Here is a 25,486-nt window from a genome sequence, read left to right on the forward strand (position 1 = left end):
ACGGTACTCAGGATGTAGAGTTATAAGGCGCCTTTCTATTCCTCATATGGCTTCCCCAGTGTCGGACAGTCATGTTCTCACCCTCCTTAGAGTACGCTGCACATCTATACATCACAGAGTCCATGATACATGAGTAACGCTTCATTTCTCTTTTGGTGGTGCTATTGGAAGAAGGGTCAAATGTTGAGCGTTACCCAGATTGTCGCTGTGTATTAGGAACACCATGTAATCAGCTTTTTCTCTCTTGACCCTGTACTAGAAAAGGAAGCAAGTAGGACAACCCCTTTAAGTATGACAATGTTGATCTTTTTTTTCTTTATTATCCTCATAGAAAATAATACTGTAGTTTACACTCTGGTTTCACTTAAGGCTGATGCTTTTCGTTTTCTGTAGCTCACTCAGTCAGTTTGTCTGTACAGACTGTGGCAAGATGAGCAGAGTCCTCTCATTCTCATTAGATGATAATAACAGTTTTGTGGTATTTGTGGAAGCCTTCGATAAAGCAGAATAACAACATTTTATTCTATACACACAAATCTGTATGCAGTTCCCTGTTTTCTTATTTGTCTCTGGAGACTATAATGATCTACAACTAGAGTTGAGCAAAAGATTCGCTCTCCCCTAATCTGGCTTCCAGTCTACTGAGGAGTTACTCCGGGGCAGACTGCATTCCTGGGGCCAGCATCCCAGGCATCTCATAGAGTAAGACATAAAGACGTCGCAAAATCCAGATACAGGGCTGAACACATCGGGTACAGAAGTGAACGCTGCCCCTCCTGGCCTGACTTCCTTGGAGGACTCAACACCGAATATGGGCAGTACAAATCTTTTTGCTCAATTCTATCCATAACATTAAATTATTCAAACATTAATAATGTTTTCATTATTATTAAAAATTTAAAATTATTGAAATTCTACAAATTTTTGAGTTTCACAAATTTTTACATTCCACAAGATTTTTCCATTTTTTTTTTTAAAGTTTTTCATGGTTTTTTGTTTTCACTTTTACAGTTTTACTTGGTTCTTAGAAATGGAAACACACAGAATATCAGTCTCTAAGATTGGAGTATTGTTCACAGATATCTCGAATGTGGCTTCTCAGGACCAAACAAGAATACCTGAAAATCCTCCGGTGAGCTTTGGCTGTATGATAATAATAGTACTGGTCACGTGTTTTTCATAGTTGGAGGGTCCTCTGTTGGCTCCCATCTACAATAGTCATATCGGGATCAAAGCAAAATGTATTTTTCAACTTCTCATGGAGTGAAAAGGCATTCTACACCAGATACTGCTTGTGTACAGGAGTAGGATCCGTCCACCAATGCCTGAACTAAAGTAGAACCAAAAGATGAATACTATACATACTGCCAACCTACCCAAGCTTTGGCCCACCTCTACTAAAACGTATTTTTTAAGTAAAAAAGTAAATTGGGTGATTGGGACAAATTTATTATAATATGTGTTGTATTATACCTGATAGTTGGCATGTAGATATGGGTCCTTTCATTCCTAGTCTACCTAATAAATATTGTCCAACCATCCTTTTGGGCTGCACCCATTTTGCAAAAAGTTGTAAAGTTTGGCCTTTCCTTATTTAGTGACATCCATCCAACTATACAAAGAAGTTCATCTTCCTTATATATTTTCGGAACACTTCATCCCTTACACCATAAATCAAAGGACTGATATATCTGGGGATGCACATGAATAAGAAAAAGTTGGTTATTGGTATAAAATAGAAATATTTCCTCAAGTAAGCATCAGTGAAAGAATATGAAAAATACATCATACAGAGTCCGAGCTGGAAGGCGTGAAGAAGAACAGTTTTCTCTGCCTTAAAAGCAGAAGACCTCCCAGATCCAATCTTCCGAGCCACCACCATAACTTTCACATAGGTGTAAAGGATGACCAATCCCACCAAGATGAAGGTGGTGATCTCCATCAATGACCTTAGGGTTAATTGAAAACTGTTCATTGCAAATGTTGACCACTGACATATCAAGCTGGTGGAGAAGAAATTCTTTGGCATTGAATAACACATGGCGATAAAGTCAGGCACCAGAGGAGTGCTACTCAGAAGCCACATGACTCCAATGACCAAAAGAGACCTCTGCATGGTGCAGAATTGTGCATGTCTTAACGGATAGCAAATGGCAAAGTAACGTTCAAAGGACATGATGGCCAAGTTGTAGGCTGTCACCTTAAATGAACTTGTGGAGTACATGACGAGGGCATAACATATCGGCACAGGGATGTACACATCAAATATAGCTACAAGAGAGACGAATATCAACACAGAAAGTAGCAAGGTATCGTTTATGAGCATGTGGACAAACAGGATGTAGCGAGCATTCTCCCGAACATGAGGAGTGGTGAAGAAGACGTACAAGATGATTGTCACAAAGTAGATGAAGACACAGAAGGACAGGAGCACTAAGGCAAGCAGGGTACTCCTCACGATTTCTACAGTTTGATTGTTCGTCTTGTTGCTGACCTCAGTGAAGTTGACCATTATCAGAATAATAACAGAAAATCTTCTGGTTGAAGTCCTCATGCTAAAGAAAAAGGACAGTCATAACCTAAAGCACAAGCAACAGTTAGGCAATAGTTATCAGACCTAAATTGATGGTCCTCAAGTTGCAGAAAGTTTGCTACATTGCTTTTCTCATTGAAATTCATGAAAGTCATCAGAGTAGGACAACTTGTAGGCAACCAAATGGACTCTAGAGATATTAGAGTCCTAGTGAGGAATTCTTCTTCTTCTAGTGACTGAAAGTATCTATACACATTAGATTTCTGGCAAAGGATCCCCCCAAATTATTACTAAAATACAAGGGGCAGGTAATTGCACCATGCCTTTTTAAGATGACACTTCCTACAACTGAAATCACATTCTGCACATGTGAAAAAAAATGAATTTGAAGGGAAATTTCAGCTATGAAACCTCCAGAATGTAGCTCTGCTGCAAGTCAACCTCCCTCAACCATCATTTACCATGCAGCAAGTCTAACAGCCATCACATTATATATAAAGTGACACTCATAAAGTACCATCAAAACTCATAGTATTTGTCCCCCATACCCTAAATATGGTTCCTGGTGCTATTGTTACCTCTGCACCCATATATCTGGGTTTTGCCTCTGGGCATCACAGGTTTCTAAAGACCTACTGTAATGGTTCTAGCTACCCCATTATCAGTTTCTACTACTTACTGTACGAGGATTATGTAAGTGTTTCCATTCACATCAACAAGCTGCATAATGTATATAGTGAGAAGGATACGGGACAATGGAGGGGCTGAGCTCTATATATCTGCTTCTCAGCCCCTGATGTATTCCAAAGGATGAGTAATGTCAGAGATTGGTTTTGACATCAAAATTCTGTTTCTGAACATCATGGAAGTAATAACCCACAAGAGACTTCAGCCTTACAGATGTTGAACCTTGATTTATCCTTATGGAATTGTAAGGAGATCCGCAGTATAAGCACAGAAAATAGATAGAAAGATAGATAAAAGATAGATAATAGATAATAAATAGATAGATAATAGATAAATAGATAATAGAAACATACTAGTTAGATAGATAATAGGTAGATAATGGATAGGTGATTGATAGATAGATACCAGGCCCTGGTAGAACCTGTGTATTCTGATTGTAGGCCCACCATCCTGACAGCCAAAGGGGTAGTTGATGTCTGCAAGGGGAGGGTACCGATACGCATCCTGAATTGTGGGGGAAAAGAGGTCCATTTATCCAGATATGCCACCATTGCTAAACTGTTCACTGTCAGTAACAATGCCATACAAACAGCAGAGCCCTTGGTCCCGTCCCAACCAGGAGGAGTACAATGGCTCTGCAGGACAGCTGGAGGATTGGTGTCAGAAACTGCACGTAGGCATTGACTCCACTCCTTTGCACCAAAAGCATGGGGCTTACCGAGTGGTCCAGGAGTATGAGCGGGTATTCAACAAACACCCACTAGACTTTGGGCAGGTAAAAGGGGTTCAACACCATATCCCCACTGGAGAACATACACCCATTAAAGAAAGTTACCAGCCTGTAACCCCCGCTCACTATCATTGTGCCAAAGATATGTGTTGTGAAGTTGGATTTTGGGCTCCCCCGGTGGCCACTGGTGGAGTTGAACTTGTGTGCATCATCCCCTCTGTTCACCTGTTTCCATCAGGATGTGGGAGTCGCTATTTAGCCTTGCTCCTCTGTCACTTCCATGCCGGTCAACATTGTAATCAGAAGCCTTTCTGTGCATGTTCCTGCTGCTAGACAACTCCCAGCTAAGTTGGACTTTAGTCCTCGTTTGTTTTTGTATTTTGTTCCAGTTCACAGCTGTAGTTTCGTTTCTGTGTCTGGAAAGCTCTTGTGATCTGAAATTGCCACTCTGATGTTATGAGTTAATACTAGAGTCTTAAAGTAATTTCAGGATGGTGTTTTGATAGGGTTTTCAGCTGACCATGAAAGTGCCCTTTCTGTCTTCCTGCTATCTAGTAAGCGGACCTCAATTTTGCTAAACCTATTTTCATAATACGTTTGTCATTTTCATCTAAAATCACCGCCAATATATGTGGGGGCCTCTGTCTGCCTTTCGGGGAAATTTCTCTAGAGGTGAGCCAGGACTATATTTTCCTCTGCCAGGATTAGTTAGTCCTCCGGCTGGCGCTGGGCGTCTAGGGATAAAACGTAGGCAACGCTACCCGGCTACTGTTAGTTGTGCGGCAGGTTTAGTTCATGGTCAGTTTAGTTTCCATCCTTCCAAGAGCTAGTTCTTATGTTTGCTGGGCTATGTTCTCTTGCCATTGAGAACCATAACAGTTTGACCGGCCCACAAAGGGTTAAATTAATTGGCAGAGAAAGGAGAGAAAAGAGAAGTCTGCTGAAGATTTTTATTTTTTTTTCCTTCAGTTCTGAGTGTGCTTATAATTGAATCTCTTGCAAGTCTGCCTATATTGCAGCCTTTCTCTCTCTCTCTCCTTCTAATCCTGGAATGGCTCTGTGTTCACCTGTTTAAAATGGATATTCAGAGTTTAGCTGCAGGTTTGAATAATCTCACCACGAAAGTTCAAAATTTACAAGATTTTGTTGTTCATGTTCCTATATCTGAACCTAGAATTCCTTTGCCTGAATTTTTCTCGGGGAATAGATCGTGCTTTCAAAATTTCAAAAATAATTGCAAGTTGTTTTTGTCCCTGAAATCTCGCTCTGCTGGAGATCCTGCTCAGCAGGTCAGGATTGTGATTTCCTTGCTCCGGGGCGACCCTCAAGACTGGGCTTTTGCATTGGCTCCAGGGGATCCTGCGTTGCTCAATGTGGATGCGTTTTTTCTGGCCTTGGGGTTGCTTTATGAGGAACCTCATTTAGAGCTTCAGGCGGAAAAGGCCTTGATGTCCCTATCTCAGGGGCAAGACGAAGCTGAAATATACTGCCAAAAATTCCGTAAATGGGCTGTGCTTACTCAGTGGAATGAGTGCGCCCTGGCGGCGAATTTCAGAGAGGGTCTCTCTGATGCCATTAAGGATGTTATGGTGGGGTTCCCTGTGCCTGCGGGTCTGAATGAGTCCATGACAATGGCTATCCAGATCGATAGGCGTCTGCGGGAGCGCAAACCTGTGCACCATTTGGCGGTGTCTACTGAGAAGACGCCAGAGAATATGCAATGTGATAGAATTCTGTCCAGAAGCGAACGGCAGAATTTTAGACGAAAAAATGGGTTGTGCTTCTATTGTGGTGATTCTACTCATGTTATATCAGCATGCTCTAAGCGCACTAAGAAGCTTGATAAGTCTGTTTCAATTGGCACTTTACAGTCTAAGTTTATTCTATCTGTGACCCTGATTTGTTCTTTATCATCTATTACCGCGGACGCCTATGTCGACTCTGGCGCCGCTTTGAGTCTTATGGATTGGTCCTTTGCCAAACGCTGTGGGTATGATTTAGAGCCTCTTGAAACTCCTATACCTCTGAAGGGGATTGACTCCACCCCATTGGCTAGTAATAAGCCACAATACTGGACACAAGTAACTATGCGGATTAATCCGGATCACCAGGAGATTATTCGCTTTCTTGTGCTGTATAACCTACATGATGTGTTGGTGCTTGGATTGCCATGGCTGCAATCTCATAACCCAGTCCTCGACTGGAAAGCTATGTCTGTGTTAAGCTGGGGATGTAAGGGGACGCATGGGGACGTACCTTGGGTTTCCATTTCATCATCTACTCCCTCTGAGATTCCTGAATTCTTGTCTGACTATTGTGACGTTTTTGAAGAACCTAAGCTTGGTTCACTACCTCCGCACCGGGAGTGCGATGGTGCCATAGATTTGATTCCGGGTAGTAAATACCCTAAGGGTCGTTTATTTAATCTGTCTGTGCCTGAACATGCTGCTATGCGAGAATATATAAAGGAGTCCTTGGAAAAGGGACATATTCGTCCTTCGTCATCTCCCTTAGGAGCCGGTTTTTTCTTTGTGGCTAAGAAAGATGGCTCTTTGAGGCCGTGTATTGATTATCGGCTTTTGAATAAAATCACGGTTAAATATCAATATCCGTTGCCACTGCTGACTGATTTGTTTGCTCGCATAAAGGGGGCCAAGTGGTTCTCTAAGATAGATCTCCGTGGGGCGTATAATTTGGTGCGAATTAAGCAGGGGGATGAGTGGAAAACCGCATTTAATACGCCCGAGGGCCACTTTGAGTATTTGGTGATGCCTTTTGGTCTTTCAAATGCCCCTTCAGTCTTTCAGTCCTTTATGCATGACATTTTCCGTGATTATTTGGATAAATTTATGATTGTGTATCTGGATGATATTTTGATTTTTTCGGATGACTGGGACTCTCATGTCCAGCAGGTCAGGAGGGTTTTTCAGGTTTTGCGGTCTAATTCCTTGTGTGTGAAGGGTTCTAAGTGCGTTTTTGGGGTTCAAAAGATTTCCTTCTTGGGATATATTTTTTCCCCCTCTTCCATCGAGATGGATCCTGTCAAGGTTCAGGCTATTTGTGATTGGACGCAACCCTCTTCTCTTAAGAGTCTTCAGAAATTTTTGGGCTTTGCTAACTTTTATCGTCGATTTATTGCTGGTTTTTCTGATGTTGTTAAGCCATTGACTGATTTGACTAAGAAGGGTGCTGATGTTGCTGATTGGTCCCCTGCTGCTGTGGAGGCCTTTCGGGAGCTTAAGCGCCGCTTTTCTTCCGCCCCTGTGTTACGTCAGCCTGATGTTGCTCTTCCTTTTCAGGTTGAGGTCGACGCTTCTGAAATCGGAGCTGGGGCGGTTTTGTCGCAGAGAAGTTCCGATTGCTCCGTGATGAGACCTTGTGCTTTTTTTTCGCGTAAATTTTCGCCCGCAGAGCGGAATTATGATATTGGGAATCGGGAGCTTTTGGCCATGAAGTGGGCTTTTGAGGAGTGGCGTCATTGGCTTGAGGGGGCTAGACATCAGGTGGTGGTATTGACTGACCACAAAAATCTAATTTATCTTGAGTCCGCCAGACCCCTGAATCCTAGACAGGCGCGCTGGTCGTTGTTTTTCTCTCGGTTTAATTTTGTGGTGTCCTACCTGCCGGGTTCTAAGAATGTTAAGGCGGATGCCCTTTCTAGGAGTTTTGAGCTTGACTCCCCTGGTAATTCTGAACCTACAGGTATCCTTAAGGATGGAGTGATATTGTCTGCCGTTTCTCCAGACCTGCGGCGGGCCTTGCAGGAGTTTCAGGCGGATAGACCTGATCGTTGCCCACCTGGTAGACTGTTTGTTCCTGATGATTGGACCAGTAAAGTCATTTCTGAGGTTCATTCTTCTGCGTTGGCAGGTCATCCTGGAATCTTTGGTACCAGGGATTTGGTGGCAAGGTCCTTCTGGTGGCCTTCCCTGTCACGAGATGTGCGAGGCTTTGTGCAGTCTTGTGACGTTTGTGCTCGGGCCAAGCCTTGTTGTTCTCGGGCTAGTGGATTGTTGTTGCCCTTGCCTATCCCGAAGAGGCCTTGGACGCACATCTCGATGGATTTTATTTCGGATCTTCCTGTTTCTCAGAAGATGTCTGTCATCTGGGTGGTGTGTGACCGTTTCTCTAAGATGGTCCATTTGGTTCCCCTGCCTAAGTTGCCTTCTTCTTCCGAGTTGGTTCCTCTGTTTTTTCAAAATGTGGTCCGTTTGCATGGTATTCCGGAGAATATCGTTTCCGACAGAGGAACCCAATTCGTGTCTAGATTTTGGCGAGCATTCTGTGCTAGGATGGGCATAGATTTGTCTTTCTCGTCTGCTTTCCATCCTCAGACTAATGGCCAGACCGAGCGGACGAATCAAACCTTGGAGACATATTTGAGGTGTTTTGTGTCTGCGGATCAGGATGATTGGGTTGCTTTTTTGCCTTTAGCGGAGTTTGCCCTCAATAATCGGGCCAGCTCTGCCACCTTGGTGTCTCCTTTTTTCTGTAATTCGGGGTTTCATCCTCGATTTTCTTCTGGTCAGGTGGAATCTTCGGATTGTCCTGGAGTGGATGCTGTGGTGGAGAGGTTGCATCAGATTTGGGGGCAGGTAGTGGACAATTTGAAGTTGTCCCAGGAGAAGACTCAGCTTTTTGCCAACCGCCGGCGTCGGGTTGGTCCTCGGCTTTGTGTTGGGGACTTGGTGTGGTTGTCTTCTCGTTTTGTCCCTATGAGGGTTTCTTCTCCTAAGTTTAAGCCTCGGTTCATCGGCCCGTACAAGATATTGGAGATTCTTAACCCTGTGTCCTTCCGTTTGGACCTCCCTGCATCTTTTTCTATTCATAATGTTTTTCATCGGTCATTATTGCGCAGGTATGAGGTACCGGTTGTGCCTTCCGTTGAGCCTCCTGCTCCGGTGTTGGTTGAGGGCGAGTTGGAGTACGTTGTGGAAAAAATCTTGGACTCCCGTGTTTCCAGACGGAAACTCCAGTATCTGGTCAAATGGAAGGGATACGGTCAGGAGGATAATTCTTGGGTGACTGCCTCTGATGTTCATGCCTCCGATCTGGTCCGTGCCTTTCATAGGGCTCATCCTGATCGCCCTGGTGGTTCTGGTGAGGGTTCGGTGCCCCCTCCTTGAGGGGGGGGTACTGTTGTGAAGTTGGATTTTGGGCTCCCCCGGTGGCCACTGGTGGAGTTGAACTTGTGTGCATCATCCCCTCTGTTCACCTGTTTCCATCAGGATGTGGGAGTCGCTATTTAGCCTTGCTCCTCTGTCACTTCCATGCCGGTCAACATTGTAATCAGAAGCCTTTCTGTGCATGTTCCTGCTGCTAGACAACTCCCAGCTAAGTTGGACTTTAGTCCTCGTTTGTTTTTGTATTTTGTTCCAGTTCACAGCTGTAGTTTCGTTTCTGTGTCTGGAAAGCTCTTGTGATCTGAAATTGCCACTCTGATGTTATGAGTTAATACTAGAGTCTTAAAGTAATTTCAGGATGGTGTTTTGATAGGGTTTTCAGCTGACCATGAAAGTGCCCTTTCTGTCTTCCTGCTATCTAGTAAGCGGACCTCAATTTTGCTAAACCTATTTTCATAATACGTTTGTCATTTTCATCTAAAATCACCGCCAATATATGTGGGGGCCTCTGTCTGCCTTTCGGGGAAATTTCTCTAGAGGTGAGCCAGGACTATATTTTCCTCTGCCAGGATTAGTTAGTCCTCCGGCTGGCGCTGGGCGTCTAGGGATAAAACGTAGGCAACGCTACCCGGCTACTGTTAGTTGTGCGGCAGGTTTAGTTCATGGTCAGTTTAGTTTCCATCCTTCCAAGAGCTAGTTCTTATGTTTGCTGGGCTATGTTCTCTTGCCATTGAGAACCATAACAGTTTGACCGGCCCACAAAGGGTTAAATTAATTGGCAGAGAAAGGAGAGAAAAGAGAAGTCTGCTGAAGATTTTTATTTTTTTTTCCTTCAGTTCTGAGTGTGCTTATAATTGAATCTCTTGCAAGTCTGCCTATATTGCAGCCTTTCTCTCTCTCTCTCCTTCTAATCCTGGAATGGCTCTGTGTTCACCTGTTTAAAATGGATATTCAGAGTTTAGCTGCAGGTTTGAATAATCTCACCACGAAAGTTCAAAATTTACAAGATTTTGTTGTTCATGTTCCTATATCTGAACCTAGAATTCCTTTGCCTGAATTTTTCTCGGGGAATAGATCGTGCTTTCAAAATTTCAAAAATAATTGCAAGTTGTTTTTGTCCCTGAAATCTCGCTCTGCTGGAGATCCTGCTCAGCAGGTCAGGATTGTGATTTCCTTGCTCCGGGGCGACCCTCAAGACTGGGCTTTTGCATTGGCTCCAGGGGATCCTGCGTTGCTCAATGTGGATGCGTTTTTTCTGGCCTTGGGGTTGCTTTATGAGGAACCTCATTTAGAGCTTCAGGCGGAAAAGGCCTTGATGTCCCTATCTCAGGGGCAAGACGAAGCTGAAATATACTGCCAAAAATTCCGTAAATGGGCTGTGCTTACTCAGTGGCATGAGTGCGCCCTGGCGGCGAATTTCAGAGAGGGTCTCTCTGATGCCATTAAGGATGTTATGGTGGGGTTCCCTGTGCCTGCGGGTCTGAATGAGTCCATGACAATGGCTATCCAGATCGATAGGCGTCTGCGGGAGCGCAAACCTGTGCACCATTTGGCGGTGTCTACTGAGAAGACGCCAGAGAATATGCAATGTGATAGAATTCTGTCCAGAAGCGAACGGCAGAATTTTAGACGAAAAAATGGGTTGTGCTTCTATTGCGGTGATTCAACTCATGTTATATCAGCATGCTCTAAGCGTACTAAGAAGCTTGATAAGTCTGTTTCAATTGGCACTTTACAGTCTAAGTTTATTCTATCTGTGACCCTGATTTGTTCTTTATCATCTATTACCGCGGACGCCTATGTCGACTCTGGCGCCGCTTTGAGTCTTATGGATTGGTCCTTTGCCAAACGCTGTGGGTATGATTTAGAGCCTCTTGAAACTCCTATACCTCTGAAGGGGATTGACTCCACCCCATTGGCTAGTAATAAGCCACAATACTGGACACAAGTAACTATGCGGATTAATCCGGATCACCAGGAGATTATTCGCTTTCTTGTGCTGTATAACCTACATGATGTGTTGGTGCTTGGATTGCCATGGCTGCAATCTCATAACCCAGTCCTCGACTGGAAAGCTATGTCTGTGTTAAGCTGGGGATGTAAGGGGACGCATGGGGACGTACCTTTGGTTTCCATTTCATCATCTACTCCCTCTGAGATTCCTGAATTCTTGTCTGACTATTGTGACGTTTTTGAAGAACCTAAGCTTGGTTCACTACCTCCGCACCGGGAGTGCGATGGTGCCATAGATTTGATTCCGGGTAGTAAATACCCTAAGGGTCGTTTATTTAATCTGTCTGTGCCTGAACATGCTGCTATGCGAGAATATATAAAGGAGTCCTTGGAAAAGGGACATATTCGTCCTTCGTCATCTCCCTTAGGAGCCGGTTTTTTCTTTGTGGCTAAGAAAGATGGCTCTTTGAGGCCGTGTATTGATTATCGGCTTTTGAATAAAATCACGGTTAAATATCAATATCCGTTGCCACTGCTGACTGATTTGTTTGCTCGCATAAAGGGGGCCAAGTGGTTCTCTAAGATAGATCTCCGTGGGGCGTATAATTTGGTGCGAATTAAGCAGGGGGATGAGTGGAAAACCGCATTTAATACGCCCGAGGGCCACTTTGAGTATTTGGTGATGCCTTTTGGTCTTTCAAATGCCCCTTCAGTCTTTCAGTCCTTTATGCATGACATTTTCCGTGATTATTTGGATAAATTTATGATTGTGTATCTGGATGATATTTTGATTTTTTCGGATGACTGGGACTCTCATGTCCAGCAGGTCAGGAGGGTTTTTCAGGTTTTGCGGTCTAATTCCTTGTGTGTGAAGGGTTCTAAGTGCGTTTTTGGGGTTCAAAAGATTTCCTTCTTGGGATATATTTTTTCCCCCTCTTCCATCGAGATGGATCCTGTCAAGGTTCAGGCTATTTGTGATTGGACGCAACCCTCTTCTCTTAAGAGTCTTCAGAAATTTTTGGGCTTTGCTAACTTTTATCGTCGATTTATTGCTGGTTTTTCTGATGTTGTTAAGCCATTGACTGATTTGACTAAGAAGGGTGCTGATGTTGCTGATTGGTCCCCTGCTGCTGTGGAGGCCTTTCGGGAGCTTAAGCGCCGCTTTTCTTCCGCCCCTGTGTTACGTCAGCCTGATGTTGCTCTTCCTTTTCAGGTTGAGGTCGACGCTTCTGAAATCGGAGCTGGGGCGGTTTTGTCGCAGAGAAGTTCCGATTGCTCCGTGATGAGACCTTGTGCTTTTTTTTCGCGTAAATTTTCGCCCGCAGAGCGGAATTATGATGTTGGGAATCGGGAGCTTTTGGCCATGAAGTGGGCTTTTGAGGAGTGGCGTCATTGGCTTGAGGGGGCTAGACATCAGGTGGTGGTATTGACTGACCACAAAAATCTAATTTATCTTGAGTCCGCCAGACGCCTGAATCCTAGACAGGCGCGCTGGTCGTTGTTTTTCTCTCGGTTTAATTTTGTGGTGTCCTACCTGCCGGGTTCTAAGAATGTTAAGGCGGATGCCCTTTCTAGGAGTTTTGAGCTTGACTCCCCTGGTAATTCTGAACCTACAGGTATCCTTAAGGATGGAGTGATATTGTCTGCCGTTTCTCCAGACCTGCGGCGGGCCTTGCAGGAGTTTCAGGCGGATAGACCTGATCGTTGCCCACCTGGTAGACTGTTTGTTCCTGATGATTGGACCAGTAAAGTCATTTCTGAGGTTCATTCTTCTGCGTTGGCAGGTCATCCTGGAATCTTTGGTACCAGGGATTTGGTGGCAAGGTCCTTCTGGTGGCCTTCCCTGTCACGAGATGTGCGAGGCTTTGTGCAGTCTTGTGACGTTTGTGCTCGGGCCAAGCCTTGTTGTTCTCGGGCTAGTGGATTGTTGTTGCCCTTGCCTATCCCGAAGAGGCCTTGGACGCACATCTCGATGGATTTTATTTTGGATCTTCCTGTTTCTCAGAAGATGTCTGTCATCTGGGTGGTGTGTGACCGTTTCTCTAAGATGGTCCATTTGGTTCCCCTGCCTAAGTTGCCTTCTTCTTCCGAGTTGGTTCCTCTGTTTTTTCAAAATGTGGTCCGTTTGCATGGTATTCCGGAGAATATCGTTTCCGACAGAGGAACCCAATTCGTGTCTAGATTTTGGCGAGCATTCTGTGCTAGGATGGGCATAGATTTGTCTTTCTCGTCTGCTTTCCATCCTCAGACTAATGGCCAGACCGAGCGGACGAATCAAACCTTGGAGACATATTTGAGGTGTTTTGTGTCTGCGGATCAGGATGATTGGGTTGCTTTTTTGCCTTTAGCGGAGTTTGCCCTCAATAATCGGGCCAGCTCTGCCACCTTGGTGTCTCCTTTTTTCTGTAATTCGGGGTTTCATCCTCGATTTTCTTCTGGTCAGGTGGAATCTTCGGATTGTCCTGGAGTGGATGCTGTGGTGGAGAGGTTGCATCAGATTTGGGGGCAGGTAGTGGACAATTTGAAGTTGTCCCAGGAGAAGACTCAGCTTTTTGCCAACCGCCGGCGTCGGGTTGGTCCTCGGCTTTGTGTTGGGGACTTGGTGTGGTTGTCTTCTCGTTTTGTCCCTATGAGGGTTTCTTCTCCTAAGTTTAAGCCTCGGTTCATCGGCCCGTACAAGATATTGGAGATTCTTAACCCTGTGTCCTTCCGTTTGGACCTCCCTGCATCTTTTTCTATTCATAATGTTTTTCATCGGTCATTATTGCGCAGGTATGAGGTACCGGTTGTGCCTTCCGTTGAGCCTCCTGCTCCGGTGTTGGTTGAGGGCGAGTTGGAGTACGTTGTGGAAAAAATCTTGGACTCCCGTGTTTCCAGACGGAAACTCCAGTATCTGGTCAAATGGAAGGGATACGGTCAGGAGGATAATTCTTGGGTGACTGCCTCTGATGTTCATGCCTCCGATCTGGTCCGTGCCTTTCATAGGGCTCATCCTGATCGCCCTGGTGGTTCTGGTGAGGGTTCGGTGCCCCCTCCTTGAGGGGGGGGTACTGTTGTGAAGTTGGATTTTGGGCTCCCCCGGTGGCCACTGGTGGAGTTGAACTTGTGTGCATCATCCCCTCTGTTCACCTGTTTCCATCAGGATGTGGGAGTCGCTATTTAGCCTTGCTCCTCTGTCACTTCCATGCCGGTCAACATTGTAATCAGAAGCCTTTCTGTGCATGTTCCTGCTGCTAGACAACTCCCAGCTAAGTTGGACTTTAGTCCTCGTTTGTTTTTGTATTTTGTTCCAGTTCACAGCTGTAGTTTCGTTTCTGTGTCTGGAAAGCTCTTGTGATCTGAAATTGCCACTCTGATGTTATGAGTTAATACTAGAGTCTTAAAGTAATTTCAGGATGGTGTTTTGATAGGGTTTTCAGCTGACCATGAAAGTGCCCTTTCTGTCTTCCTGCTATCTAGTAAGCGGACCTCAATTTTGCTAAACCTATTTTCATAATACGTTTGTCATTTTCATCTAAAATCACCGCCAATATATGTGGGGGCCTCTGTCTGCCTTTCGGGGAAATTTCTCTAGAGGTGAGCCAGGACTATATTTTCCTCTGCCAGGATTAGTTAGTCCTCCGGCTGGCGCTGGGCGTCTAGGGATAAAACGTAGGCAACGCTACCCGGCTACTGTTAGTTGTGCGGCAGGTTTAGTTCATGGTCAGTTTAGTTCCCATCCTTCCAAGAGCTAGTTCTTATGTTTGCTGGGCTATGTTCTCTTGCCATTGAGAACCATAACAGATATGTTACAGGAGATGAAGGAGACTGGTCTGGTCAAAGATAGTTGTAGCCCCTGGGCAGCTCCATTAGTCCTCGTTAGAAAAAAAGATGGTACCATGAGAACGTGTGTTGACTACAGGTGAATCAACAGCATTACACACAAGAATGCCTACCTATTACCTAGAATTGAGGAGTCATTAGCTGCACTGAGATCCGCTAACTATTTCCCCACCTTAAATCTCACCAGTGGGTATTGGCAGCTTCCCGTGGCAGAGTCAGATAAAGAGAAGACTGCCTTCACAACACCAATGGGTCTTTCCGAGTTCAACTACATGCTATTCGGGCTGTGCAATGCACCAGGGACGTCTAAGAGGATGATGGAGTGTTGCCTCGGGCACAAGAACTTTAAGACTGTTCTGCTGTACCTGGATGACTTCATCGTATTCTCCAAAACCTAAGAAGACCATTTGAAGCACCTGGCTGAGGTGTTTGAAGCCCTGTCCAACATTGGCCTGAAGGTGAAGCCGTCCAGATGCCACCTGCTGAAGCCCAAGGTCCAGTACCTAGGTCACGTGGTAAGCGACTAAGGTGTGGCACCGGTGTGGCCAAAACCCAGCAACATTCATGATGTATGGCAGGGTTGGTAGTCTAATACCAAAGATTCATCAAGGACTTTACCAAGCTAGCCGCACCCCTGCAAGACTTGCTAGTGTGCCAATCTAAGAAGGCCAAGAGCAAGACTCCTCCGTTCGAGTGGAATGACAGGTTGGAAGAATCCTTCACCCGTTTGAAGTTGGCTCTCATGGGAGATGAAGTCCTGGCCTATTCTGACTATGACCACCGTTTATACTCTACACAGATGCCAGCAACATGGGTTTCGGAGCAGTGCTGTCCCAGGTGCAGAAAGGCAGAGAGAAAATGATTGCCTACACCAGCAGGAAGCTTCATCCCACCGAAAGGAACCCCAACAACTATAGTTCCTTTAAGTTGGAGTTTCTCACCATAGTCTGGTCTTCAAGCACTGTTGAGGGAGGATTTCAAGTGATCCTTCACGGTTAACCCAGTGATTTCCAAATTAATATATAAGGTGTTGCCGGCAACTGAAAATGACCAGACGGAGACGTGTGTCTCTGTATGGGGGATCGAGCTGATCTCTAGCCCCCGTTTATTCTGCATGACTTTATTATAATCATAGAAATTACACTTCAACCAATCAGCATAAGAACACGCTCACGGTTCTTAGCCTATAAGAATGCAGAACTTCAACCAATTAGCATAAGAACATGCTCACAGTTCTTAGCCTATAAGAATACAGGAACAATCTGTGCGTCAAAGTTTTGTAGAACAATACACCCTCAGTCTCATGTTCTACCGAGGTTGCAACAATCAAGGTCTCATCAAAATCTCATAACAGCTGTAACCTTTAGCCTACTAACAAAATTTATCAAAACAACAAAATGGAGTCGAAAAGCACAAAATGGAGATTCTTTCTTAATTTCTTCCTTCACATTCCCCCCTAGATAAATTTTGTTAATTAATGTCCAGCATCAGAGATACTATCCCAAGCTCTAAGCTCGAGGGGTACTGGTCTTCACATGGCTGGTGCCATGTTACCAGCCATGGCTGTTGCGGCATACCCGTCCCCCCTGTATACTAGAATTTACGAATAACAATTATTGATAACAGTAGTGGGGATCTTTTGAAGATAGCCATGCGCTTGGCTTCAACATCTTCATCAGATAACTTTGTGAAATCGGTGTAGAGAAGAACAGAGATAGCAACGCTTTTGGTTTCATCACTAGTTATCCTAGTGCAGAATTTCCTAATACACACAGAAATACACCAAAAAACAAGTTTTAGTATTACATACATGACAAAGATAAAGGTGAATACTGGCCACAGTATAAGAGTATAGCAGTACAAAAAGTATAAGATATATATTCTCACCTTGACAATCCCCCCTAAATACTAAGTTTTTTCCCTAAAGAAAGATCCTTCGAGACTGTCCATGTGATGGGAAAAGGGGAAGTGGATTTCTTCATCCAGACACCTCAGAAGCTCTCCCCTAGCGAGAGGCCTCCAGGCAGCTGAACCCTTCACTAACCTCACATGGAGTTCTCCCACTGTCCCTAAACTAAATCTCTTAGCATCATCTGAGAATGGGGGGTTCTGTCTACTCTCTTGAGGGGGACATACTTAGGGATCTCCCCTGGATCAGTACCATCGTACTCTGGTGGGTCTACTTCTTGATTGAGGAAGGTGCCAGTCGGAGTTGCTTTCACTAACTACCTAGGCCTGCCCAGGTGTACTTATACATCCATCATATTATCATTATTTGTTTGTAAAATGAGAAAGGTTGGTTCTCAGGGTCAGCCAATTGTTTTTGCATAGCTAGTCAGAGGGCCTCCAGGGATAATACTCCTGTATCTGTCTTACCCTACCTGATGTGGTTGGTTCTCTGGTGGTGGGGGCGACATGACATGCTGGTCTACAGCTCCTTCCCAAAAGGATTACTGTCTGCCTACTCCCAAAAGTTAATGTCTCCAGTATCCACCAACCACAATCCTGTGTCAGCTTCTTATATCACTGCATGTGATCTTGTCTGGACAGGATTCAGTGTAATTCTCTTAGGTCGGGTTGCAGCACGAGTCATACAAGTGTTAGGGCCCAAATCCTCAACTATACCCTGGAAGGCATCACAGCTATAATTAACAAATCTTTGTTCACTGTAATATGTATATATTTGATCCATTCAACATTTTTTATTAATCTGCACCTGTGGGATTATAGAAGCAAAGCCGGCATAAATCTGGTTCTGGGCTTTAAACTGGTCAGGCACCCCCCTTGGCACTCCAATGGCATCAATATATACTAATAGATCTTCTTCACAACTCATGTAGAGCTGATCGAGACTTCTCCTCTTTCTGGTAAGTTCATCAGGTGTCTCTGGATCTCAAAGTAAAATCTTGAACTGCATGGCTAGTTTAACAGGGGTGCATTGGCCTATCCAGGCATTAGGCAACCTAGGACGGAGCTTACCATCTCCACATAACCAATAAATATCGTACATATATTCTGTATATTTGATTAGCAAATCAGTATCTAGAGAACTGCTCCCTTTGTAGAAACCTGTCTCGAAGATCCCTACTAGTGTACCTGTGGTGTCGTGGGAATTATAGCAGGTGTAATTGTCAGCTAATACGGTTACTTCTCCTGGGACCTTTAGTTTAGGTTCCTCATGAATTAGTGGGACGTAATCTGGGCAATCAGTGGACTTCAAACCTTTCAACAAGTTCATGACACAGGCAGTGGTGTTGTCATCAGGAAAAAGCAATGCATGTGTGTATAGGTGTGTATTCGCAGCAGCACAAGCAATACATCCTATAGAGATATTCTGGACTCTTACATTGTATCTCACCCATTCTAACCATAGGTTTTTCCTTGGGGCTGTTTGTGTTTCTATGGAGAAAACCTCTTGCCAACTGAGAGCTGGAATGGGGATCACTTCATTAACTACATTTTGCAAACGCTCACCTGGGCTTGTTTTAGGTGTACTAGTAACAGGGGCTTTGGTTGGTCTGAAACTAATATCCTAGAGCTGTATATGGCCTAAATTCCCATGGTATCCACTACTAAATACATAATTATAATGCCTTCCCAGTACAAATGTCTGCAGGTCAGCAGATTGGGGGCTTTCGAGATTTAGGAGGAGGGGGTGACAACTTTTACCCCATTTACAGCCCCTAAGTGGTTGCAGAAGGGCTGTTAGATGCATTCTCTCATGGAGACTCCTACCCGTCCCATCCTTGGGAACATGGCTTCACTAGATTTATATCCCCAATCATCTCCCGTATTCCAGGCAGCATCTGACCAATAATAACGGTTATTGTTATCATTTCTGGTAACACACATATAAAACTGGATGGTCCCCTCTACCACCCGTTCAGTCTCGGGGCACTTGACTACATCACAGAAATCAAATCGCCAGATATTCGCCGGGGCTGTCAGGTTTACCCAGAGAATAGTAGGACCAGAATTCTTATTTTTACAATAGGGACCAAAGAGGTAGGGGCGAGGATAGCCCTCAGTTCCAGGATCAAAAACAACAGTCTCTTTTACAGTGTGAGGCATGGATCCAGGTGCTCTTTCCTTCGAATTTTACTGCAGTGGGGGTGACCAGGATCACCGTGTGAGGTCCTTCAAATCTCGGCTGGAGACAATCTCTGCGCACAAACTTTTTCACATACACCAGGTCTCCTGGCACAAAGGGATGGTGTCCAGGAACCTTGTCTGGGTCTGGAAAAGAACTGAAAACGGTTAAATGCACTTTGGCAAGGTTTCCATGTAAGGCCTGCACATAGCTAGTCAAGTCCTGGTACTTGAGCTGCAACTGTTATGGAAAGAAACATTCAAGATTGGGGCCCCTGCCAAACAGAATCTCATACGGTGACAGTCCTGTCTTCCTGTTTGGGGTATATCTTACTAAAAACAAAGCTAGAGGAAGGCATTCTGTCACATGGTTTACCAGTCTCTGTCATTGCCTTCTGGATTTTAAGCTTAAGAGTTCCATTTAGTCTTTCCACTTTTCCACTACTCTGTGGATGGAGTATGCAATGCTTGACTTACCCCCAGTGCTGCCATTACCTCTGACATGATCTCTCCAGTAAAATGGGAACCCCGATCGCTTTTGATGACTTCAGGAACTCCATACCTGCATATGATCTCAGCCATCAGTTTCTTCGCCGTTGTCTTAGCCGTAGCTTTGGCAACTGGGTAGGCTTCTGGCCAACCTGAAAATAAATCAATGCAGACCAACACATACTCATACGTCCCTACCCTGGGTAACTGAATATAATCATTCTGCAGTCTCTGGAATGGGTTAAAGGGCCGGGGAGTGTGTTTGGATGGGGTTTTCACTGTCCTACTCTGATTATGTGTGGCACATATCATGCAGCTCTGTACCTGCCTTTCTGCGCAGGTGGAAAACCCGGGGGCAATCCATTTTTTCTGTAGGGTGTCACACATGGCCGTCTTCGAGTGGTGCACATTCCCGTGCAGAACCTGTGCCATCATTGGGTACAGTACCTGTGGTAGGCAGACCTTTTCACTCCTCCCCCATAGTCCAGTGACGGTATCAGAGCAAGCCCCTATCTTTTGCCACCTATTTTTCTCCTCCTTACTTGCCTGTTCTTGTAACTGGGCTAAGATGTCTTTCAACACAAGTGGAGATGGTGGGGTGTCTAGGTGATGTACTTGAGAGGCTACAGGAGTGCTTGCTGCTTTCTTGGCAGCCTGGTCTGCCAGTGCGTTACCCTTTTGTTCGTCCATCAGTGCCTTTAGTATGTGCCTTTACCTTTATGATGCCTGCCTGCTTGGGTGGAAAGCTGTAGTGCATTCATAAGTTGCTGGACTGCCTCAGCACGTTTAAAGGGGTGGCCATTTGCTGTCAGGAAAGTCCTGGCTCTCCAGATAGGCCCATAACCGTGTGTAATGCCAAAAGCATACCTGGAATCAGTGTAGATATTTACAGTCTTACCTTCTGCTAGTTTGCTCTGCTTCGTGTGCAGACATATGAGCTTGCATTGACTGTGCCTTGATTATCTCATGTTCTGAGACCACAGCATATCTGGTACAGTAGCGTCCTTGGTCATCTTGGTGACGGGATCCAGCTACAAAAAGCTCAAAATCAGCATTAGAATAGGCACACTAGAGACCAGCCGTTTCCTGAGACATCAATTTCAGACAATCATGTGGTTTGGAAACCTAATCTTGTTCCTCTGGATCCATTCTAGAAAGAAAAAGAGTGTCCTTTTTCATGTCACCTACTCCTCCCCCCTTTGGATCCAGGGGAACTAGGAGAAGAGTAGCGGGGTTCAGGACAGTGCACCTTTTTTTTTTTTTTTTTTTTAAATCACATTAGTAGGCATGAGAATAGCACACCGAAGTCGCAGCTGTCTGGCCATAGACATGTGGCCAGGTTGTACTTGGTTAAGGATACTATATACATCGTGTGGGGTGGCCATAGCCTCTCCTGGTTGCAAGGGGCCATAAGTGGCAAGGTAGGCCTGACACTCTTGGGCTATGACTGGCCCCCCTTTGGCATAACTGTCCACGTCAATTGTCATACCTGATAAATGAATGCAAACAGAACTGGCAATCTGGGTGTAATGGAATACTGAAGAAGACATTGGCAAGATCGATAACTATGAACCAAGTGGCATCCTGAGATATCTGGGACAAAAGAGTATGTGGCTTAGGCACCACCGGAGTTTCTGGAACAGTAACTGCATTAACTGCCCGTAGACCTTGTACCAGCTGGTACACAGGGGGTTGGCCGGGTGGGGTCTTTTTCTTAACGGGAAACAAGGGTGTGTTACATGGGGAAACACAGGGTATCAGGGCACCATTATCGAATAACATTTGTATTTGCCCCTTGAGACACTGCTCCTGATCATATTTCAAAGGGTATTGATGGACTTTAGAAAAAGGGGCACCAGGTTTGAGAAACACTTTTACTGGTTCTACAGGCATTATTGGGGGAGAATCTGGGTCTATCAGGACCATCATAACTGTGGGAAGGGCATGTAGGATACAGATCTCATTATATTCATCTGCATAGGAGTTATATAACGCAAGAACCATCTGACCATCATCTTGGAATTGTATTCTGGAACAGAACTGTAATAATAAATCTGCCCCCAGTAAATTTACCGGACATGAGGGAGAGATTACGAACTGAGCAGTAACTTCAGGGAAAGGTCCCACAGGAATAGGTTTTATACGAGTATATTTATTGGGTCTGTTATCTACTCTAATTAAAACAAGCTCTTGATCTGAGAATTGACATGGGGCTGGGGAGGGAGATTCCCAGACAGGGTTAAAAGGGATATCTTAGTATGAGACTAGATTTGTGTAAGGTGGGGAGGGCAGGGGCTGAACTCTGATAAGGAATGAAGCTTCGTCCTTGCAGCTGTGAAAGGGGGGCTGTCAGCGTTTAGCAAGGGAAAGGTGGGGGCTACAACTCCGGGTCTTCTTTGCTTCACAATTGTAATGGACCTCTCTACACTGGGAATTAGTAACTCCGCATACATCATAGATCCACGCAGCCGGATCATAGGGTGGAGGCGCACTAAGTTTTGGCAACCCACAGAGCTTACGGTCGGGAGAAGAGGCTTGATTTCCTGGGGAGGGACCTTATCATCAAGCAGGGAGACCCCCTGTTCCAGATCATCATTTTTAATTGTTTGTCTTTCTGACACATTATTCTCAAACGCTTTCTCAATACCTTCCTGCACCACAAAACATCCAGACTTTATCATAGGAGTAGACAGCTTTCATTTTTCAACGTAGCAAAAAACAATCAGAATTCATTTTCTCTGTTGATCCTCAATTTGCTATATATCAACCACTCAACTTGCTTTTAATCTTTCAATCACTTACAAATTTCCTTCTAAAACTAAACACTAGATTTCACTTTCAATTTTCCAGATTTCACAGATCTACCAGCGCGTACAACACTAAAAAAAAACACAGAGAGACTCAAGAGCGCAGCGACCTGCTGCTGCCCCTCCCTACCAGAAACACGGAGATAGGAGGAATCACAACATTCCTCAGCACAGAAAAAAACCATAACGCAGCTGTATAACTCCCCCCGCCCATCGGATATTCCAAAGACAAACACAGACACGGAAATTCAGCAGTTCTCAGACTTAATTAATTTCTACAAAATCTTCATCACACAATTCACATACCAGATTGAGAATATTTTCCCTGCATTCCTGACAGATTTCTTTTCCCTTCTTTGGGCTAACAATATCAAATTTTCATCACACAATTCAAAGTCTTCTTCTTCCACGGACTGATTCTCCTTTAAAGCGAAATACCCCTTTTTAGTCGTGTATAGTTACCAGAGCAGCTGTGTGGCCTATTCCACTCAGGGTTTTTACCTGTCCCCCTCTGGGACAACCCAAAATCGCGGTACTCAGTGAAAGGAGGAGGGCGTCTTAGACTCAACCCTCCGGACACCCCTGGAAATATTTAAATCAATATATTCCTGAGTTATGCATCCTACCCATCTTCGATCACCTCACCGCACAAATCGCGGTACTCAGTGAAAGGAGGAGGGCGTCTTAGACTTAACCCCTCCGGACGCCCCTGGACATACACATATATATCTATGTATTCCTGAGTTACGCATCCTACCCAATCTTCGATCACCTCACCGCTCCTGATTCTAACAGTGATCAGGAATTCAGGGTATTTTGACTGTAAAGAGAATTACATCACTGGTTAATCCGGGGTGTCCGTCCCTTATGAGGTACGGTTCAAGCACTGGGCTTCCAACGGAACTACACCTCTATATGATTCCACCCTAGAATCATCCCACCTCCGGGGACAAACCTCAGATCCTCTTTGCAGCAACAAACACAGGAAAACCACACCAAACGGTCAGTCTGGACAGTATAACTGCCAACTTACCGTGGTTGTTGTGGGGGATGATCAGTCCCAATTTTCCAGTGTCTGCGTCCGGTCCGAGGGTCCTTTGTCTTGTTGTCCTCCGGGGGGCAGAAGCGTTCCTGCTTGGATCCCGGGTTTCGGCACCAACTGTTGAGGGAGGATTTCAAGTGATCCTTCACGGTTAACCCAGTGATTTCCAAATTAATATATTTGTAGATTGTGAGCCCTCGCGGGCAGGGTCCTCACTCCTCCTGTACCAGTTATGACTTGTATTGTTCAAGACTATTGTACTTGTTTTTATTATGTATACCCCTCCTCACTTGTAAAGCGCCATGGAATAAATGGCGCTATAACAATAAATAATAATAATAATAATAATAATAAGGTGTTGCCGGCAACTGAAAATGACCAGACGGAGACGTGTGTCTCTGTATGGGGGATCGAGCTGATCTCTAGCCCCCGTTTATTCTGCATGACTTTATTATAATCATAGAAATTACACTTCAACCAATCAGCATAAGAACACGCTCACGGTTCTTAGCCTATAAGAATGCAGAACTTCAACCAATTAGCATAAGAACATGCTCACAGTTCTTAGCCTATAAGAATACAGGAACAATCTGTGCGTCAAAGTTTTGTAGAACAATACACCCTCAGTCTCATGTTCTACCGAGGTTGCAACAATCAAGGTCTCATCAAAATCTCATAACAGCTGTAACCTTTAGCCTACTAACAAAATTTATCAAAACAACAAAATGGAGTCGAAAAGCACAAAATGGAGATTCTTTCTTAATTTCTTCCTTCACAGCACTACCTAGCTTCAGTAAAATTCACCGCTGACTCACCTGGAAACGGCAAAGCTAGGTGCATTGGAACAGCGATGGATAACCCGTTTGTCTAACTACGAGTTTACCATCAAGTAAAAAGCAGGGCATAAGAACAGTAATGCTGATTCAATGTTGAGGATGCCCAATTTACCAGAAGAGGAAGAAGATCCGGAAGCACTCAAAGAGATCAAGTTACCAGCCTTCCACCGCCCCGGAGGCCCAGTACTCCCATTGTGTGAGGAGCCAGCGCAATGACAGGCGAGAAGCCACACTGAACCCATTGCCCCACCACTGATGGGCAGAAACGCAGGATAGTGATCCAGCAGTCCGCCTAGTAAAGAAGCTACTGACACAAGCTGATTCACACCGTGGTCCAGATGCTCCACAATAGACACAAAAATTGTGGAAGGAGAAGGGCAAGCTGTTCATCTATGAGGGTAAGCTGTGTCGGAGGAACATCGACCAATGCACTAACGAACTGGTCTGGCAGGTGGTGGTCCCTAGGTGAGATGTGCCAATGGTCTTGGAAGTGTACCACGATGGAGCAGGACACTTCAGATGGAAGATGTTGGAGGTTCTACTTCGTGAAAGATTCTACTGGATTGGCATGAGGATAGCCATTGAGACATGGTGCCGAGAATGTGGCCCCTGCAAGCTGCGCAGGAAAGACCGTAACAGCCAGAGGGCTCCCCTACAGCCCATGGTCACCAAACAGCCGCTTGAACTGGTAGCCTTGGACCACGTGAAGCTGACCCCAAGCCATTCAGGCTATGTCTATGCCCTGACCATAGTGGACCATTACTCAAGGTTCCTGGTAGCTGTGCCCATCAAGGACCAAACAGCAAAGAGGGCAGCCAAGGCATTTCAACAACACTTTTGTCGACCACATGGATACCCTGAAAAGGTGCTCCTTGACCAAGGCCCAGCCTTTGAGGCAGAAGAGTTCCAGGAGTTCTGTAACCTGTACGGATGCAAGAAAATCACACAACGCCATATCATCCACAGACAATTGACATGTGTGAGAAAATGAACCAGGTGGTAATTGACTTGTTGAAGACCTTGCCCCTGGAAGAGAGAAACCAATGGCAAGAGAAATTACTGGACTTTGTAGATCTATACAACCATATCCCGGTAAATTCCACCAACTGAATTCCAGCCTGGCACATCACCAAATGCAGACTGGGATAGAGAGCAGCAGCAGCAATACCGCAAAGTGGAAAGAAGCTTGTACCAAGCAAGACAGAGGCAGGAGAGGAACTATAATCAGCACGCCCCTGCAGTTCCTTTATCACCTGGAGAACAAGTTCTAAAAAGAAAAAGAAGAATTCACAAACTAGATGATCAGTGGGAGGCAGAACCATACACCGTCATGCCTTCAAACTTTGATAACACCAAAATGTGCCTCATCAGTCAA

The 25,486-nt window shown here is 45.0% G+C and overlaps 1 protein-coding gene and 1 long non-coding RNA gene across 2 annotated transcripts; both read right to left on the reverse strand.

Moving 5' to 3' along the window:
• Positions 1-1,612: 1,612 nt before the first annotated feature.
• LOC143817817 (odorant receptor 131-2-like) lies at positions 1,613-2,512 on the reverse strand. Its single transcript, XM_077299282.1, has one exon. It carries the CDS (start codon positions 2,510-2,512, stop codon positions 1,613-1,615), a length of 900 nt encoding a protein of 299 aa, XP_077155397.1.
• Positions 2,513-21,132: 18,620 nt separating this feature from the next.
• Positions 21,133-23,387, reverse strand: LOC143817417 (uncharacterized). The gene is made up of 2 exons (XR_013224138.1): positions 23,006-23,387; positions 21,133-22,873 (listed from the first exon to the last, which is right to left on the reverse strand). It is a non-coding gene; the product is annotated as an uncharacterized LOC143817417 (long non-coding RNA).
• Between the last annotated feature and the right edge of the window lie 2,099 nt (positions 23,388-25,486).

Source organism: Ranitomeya variabilis, chromosome 3, assembly GCF_051348905.1.
Source record: "Ranitomeya variabilis isolate aRanVar5 chromosome 3, aRanVar5.hap1, whole genome shotgun sequence".
Taxonomy (NCBI): domain Eukaryota; kingdom Metazoa; phylum Chordata; class Amphibia; order Anura; family Dendrobatidae; genus Ranitomeya; species Ranitomeya variabilis.

Bases quoted from the DNA above. Each gene is read 5' to 3' on its own strand.
- LOC143817817 (XM_077299282.1), bottom strand. From the start codon at position 2,512: ATGGTCAACTTCACTGAGGTCAGCAACAAGACGAACAATCAAACTGTA.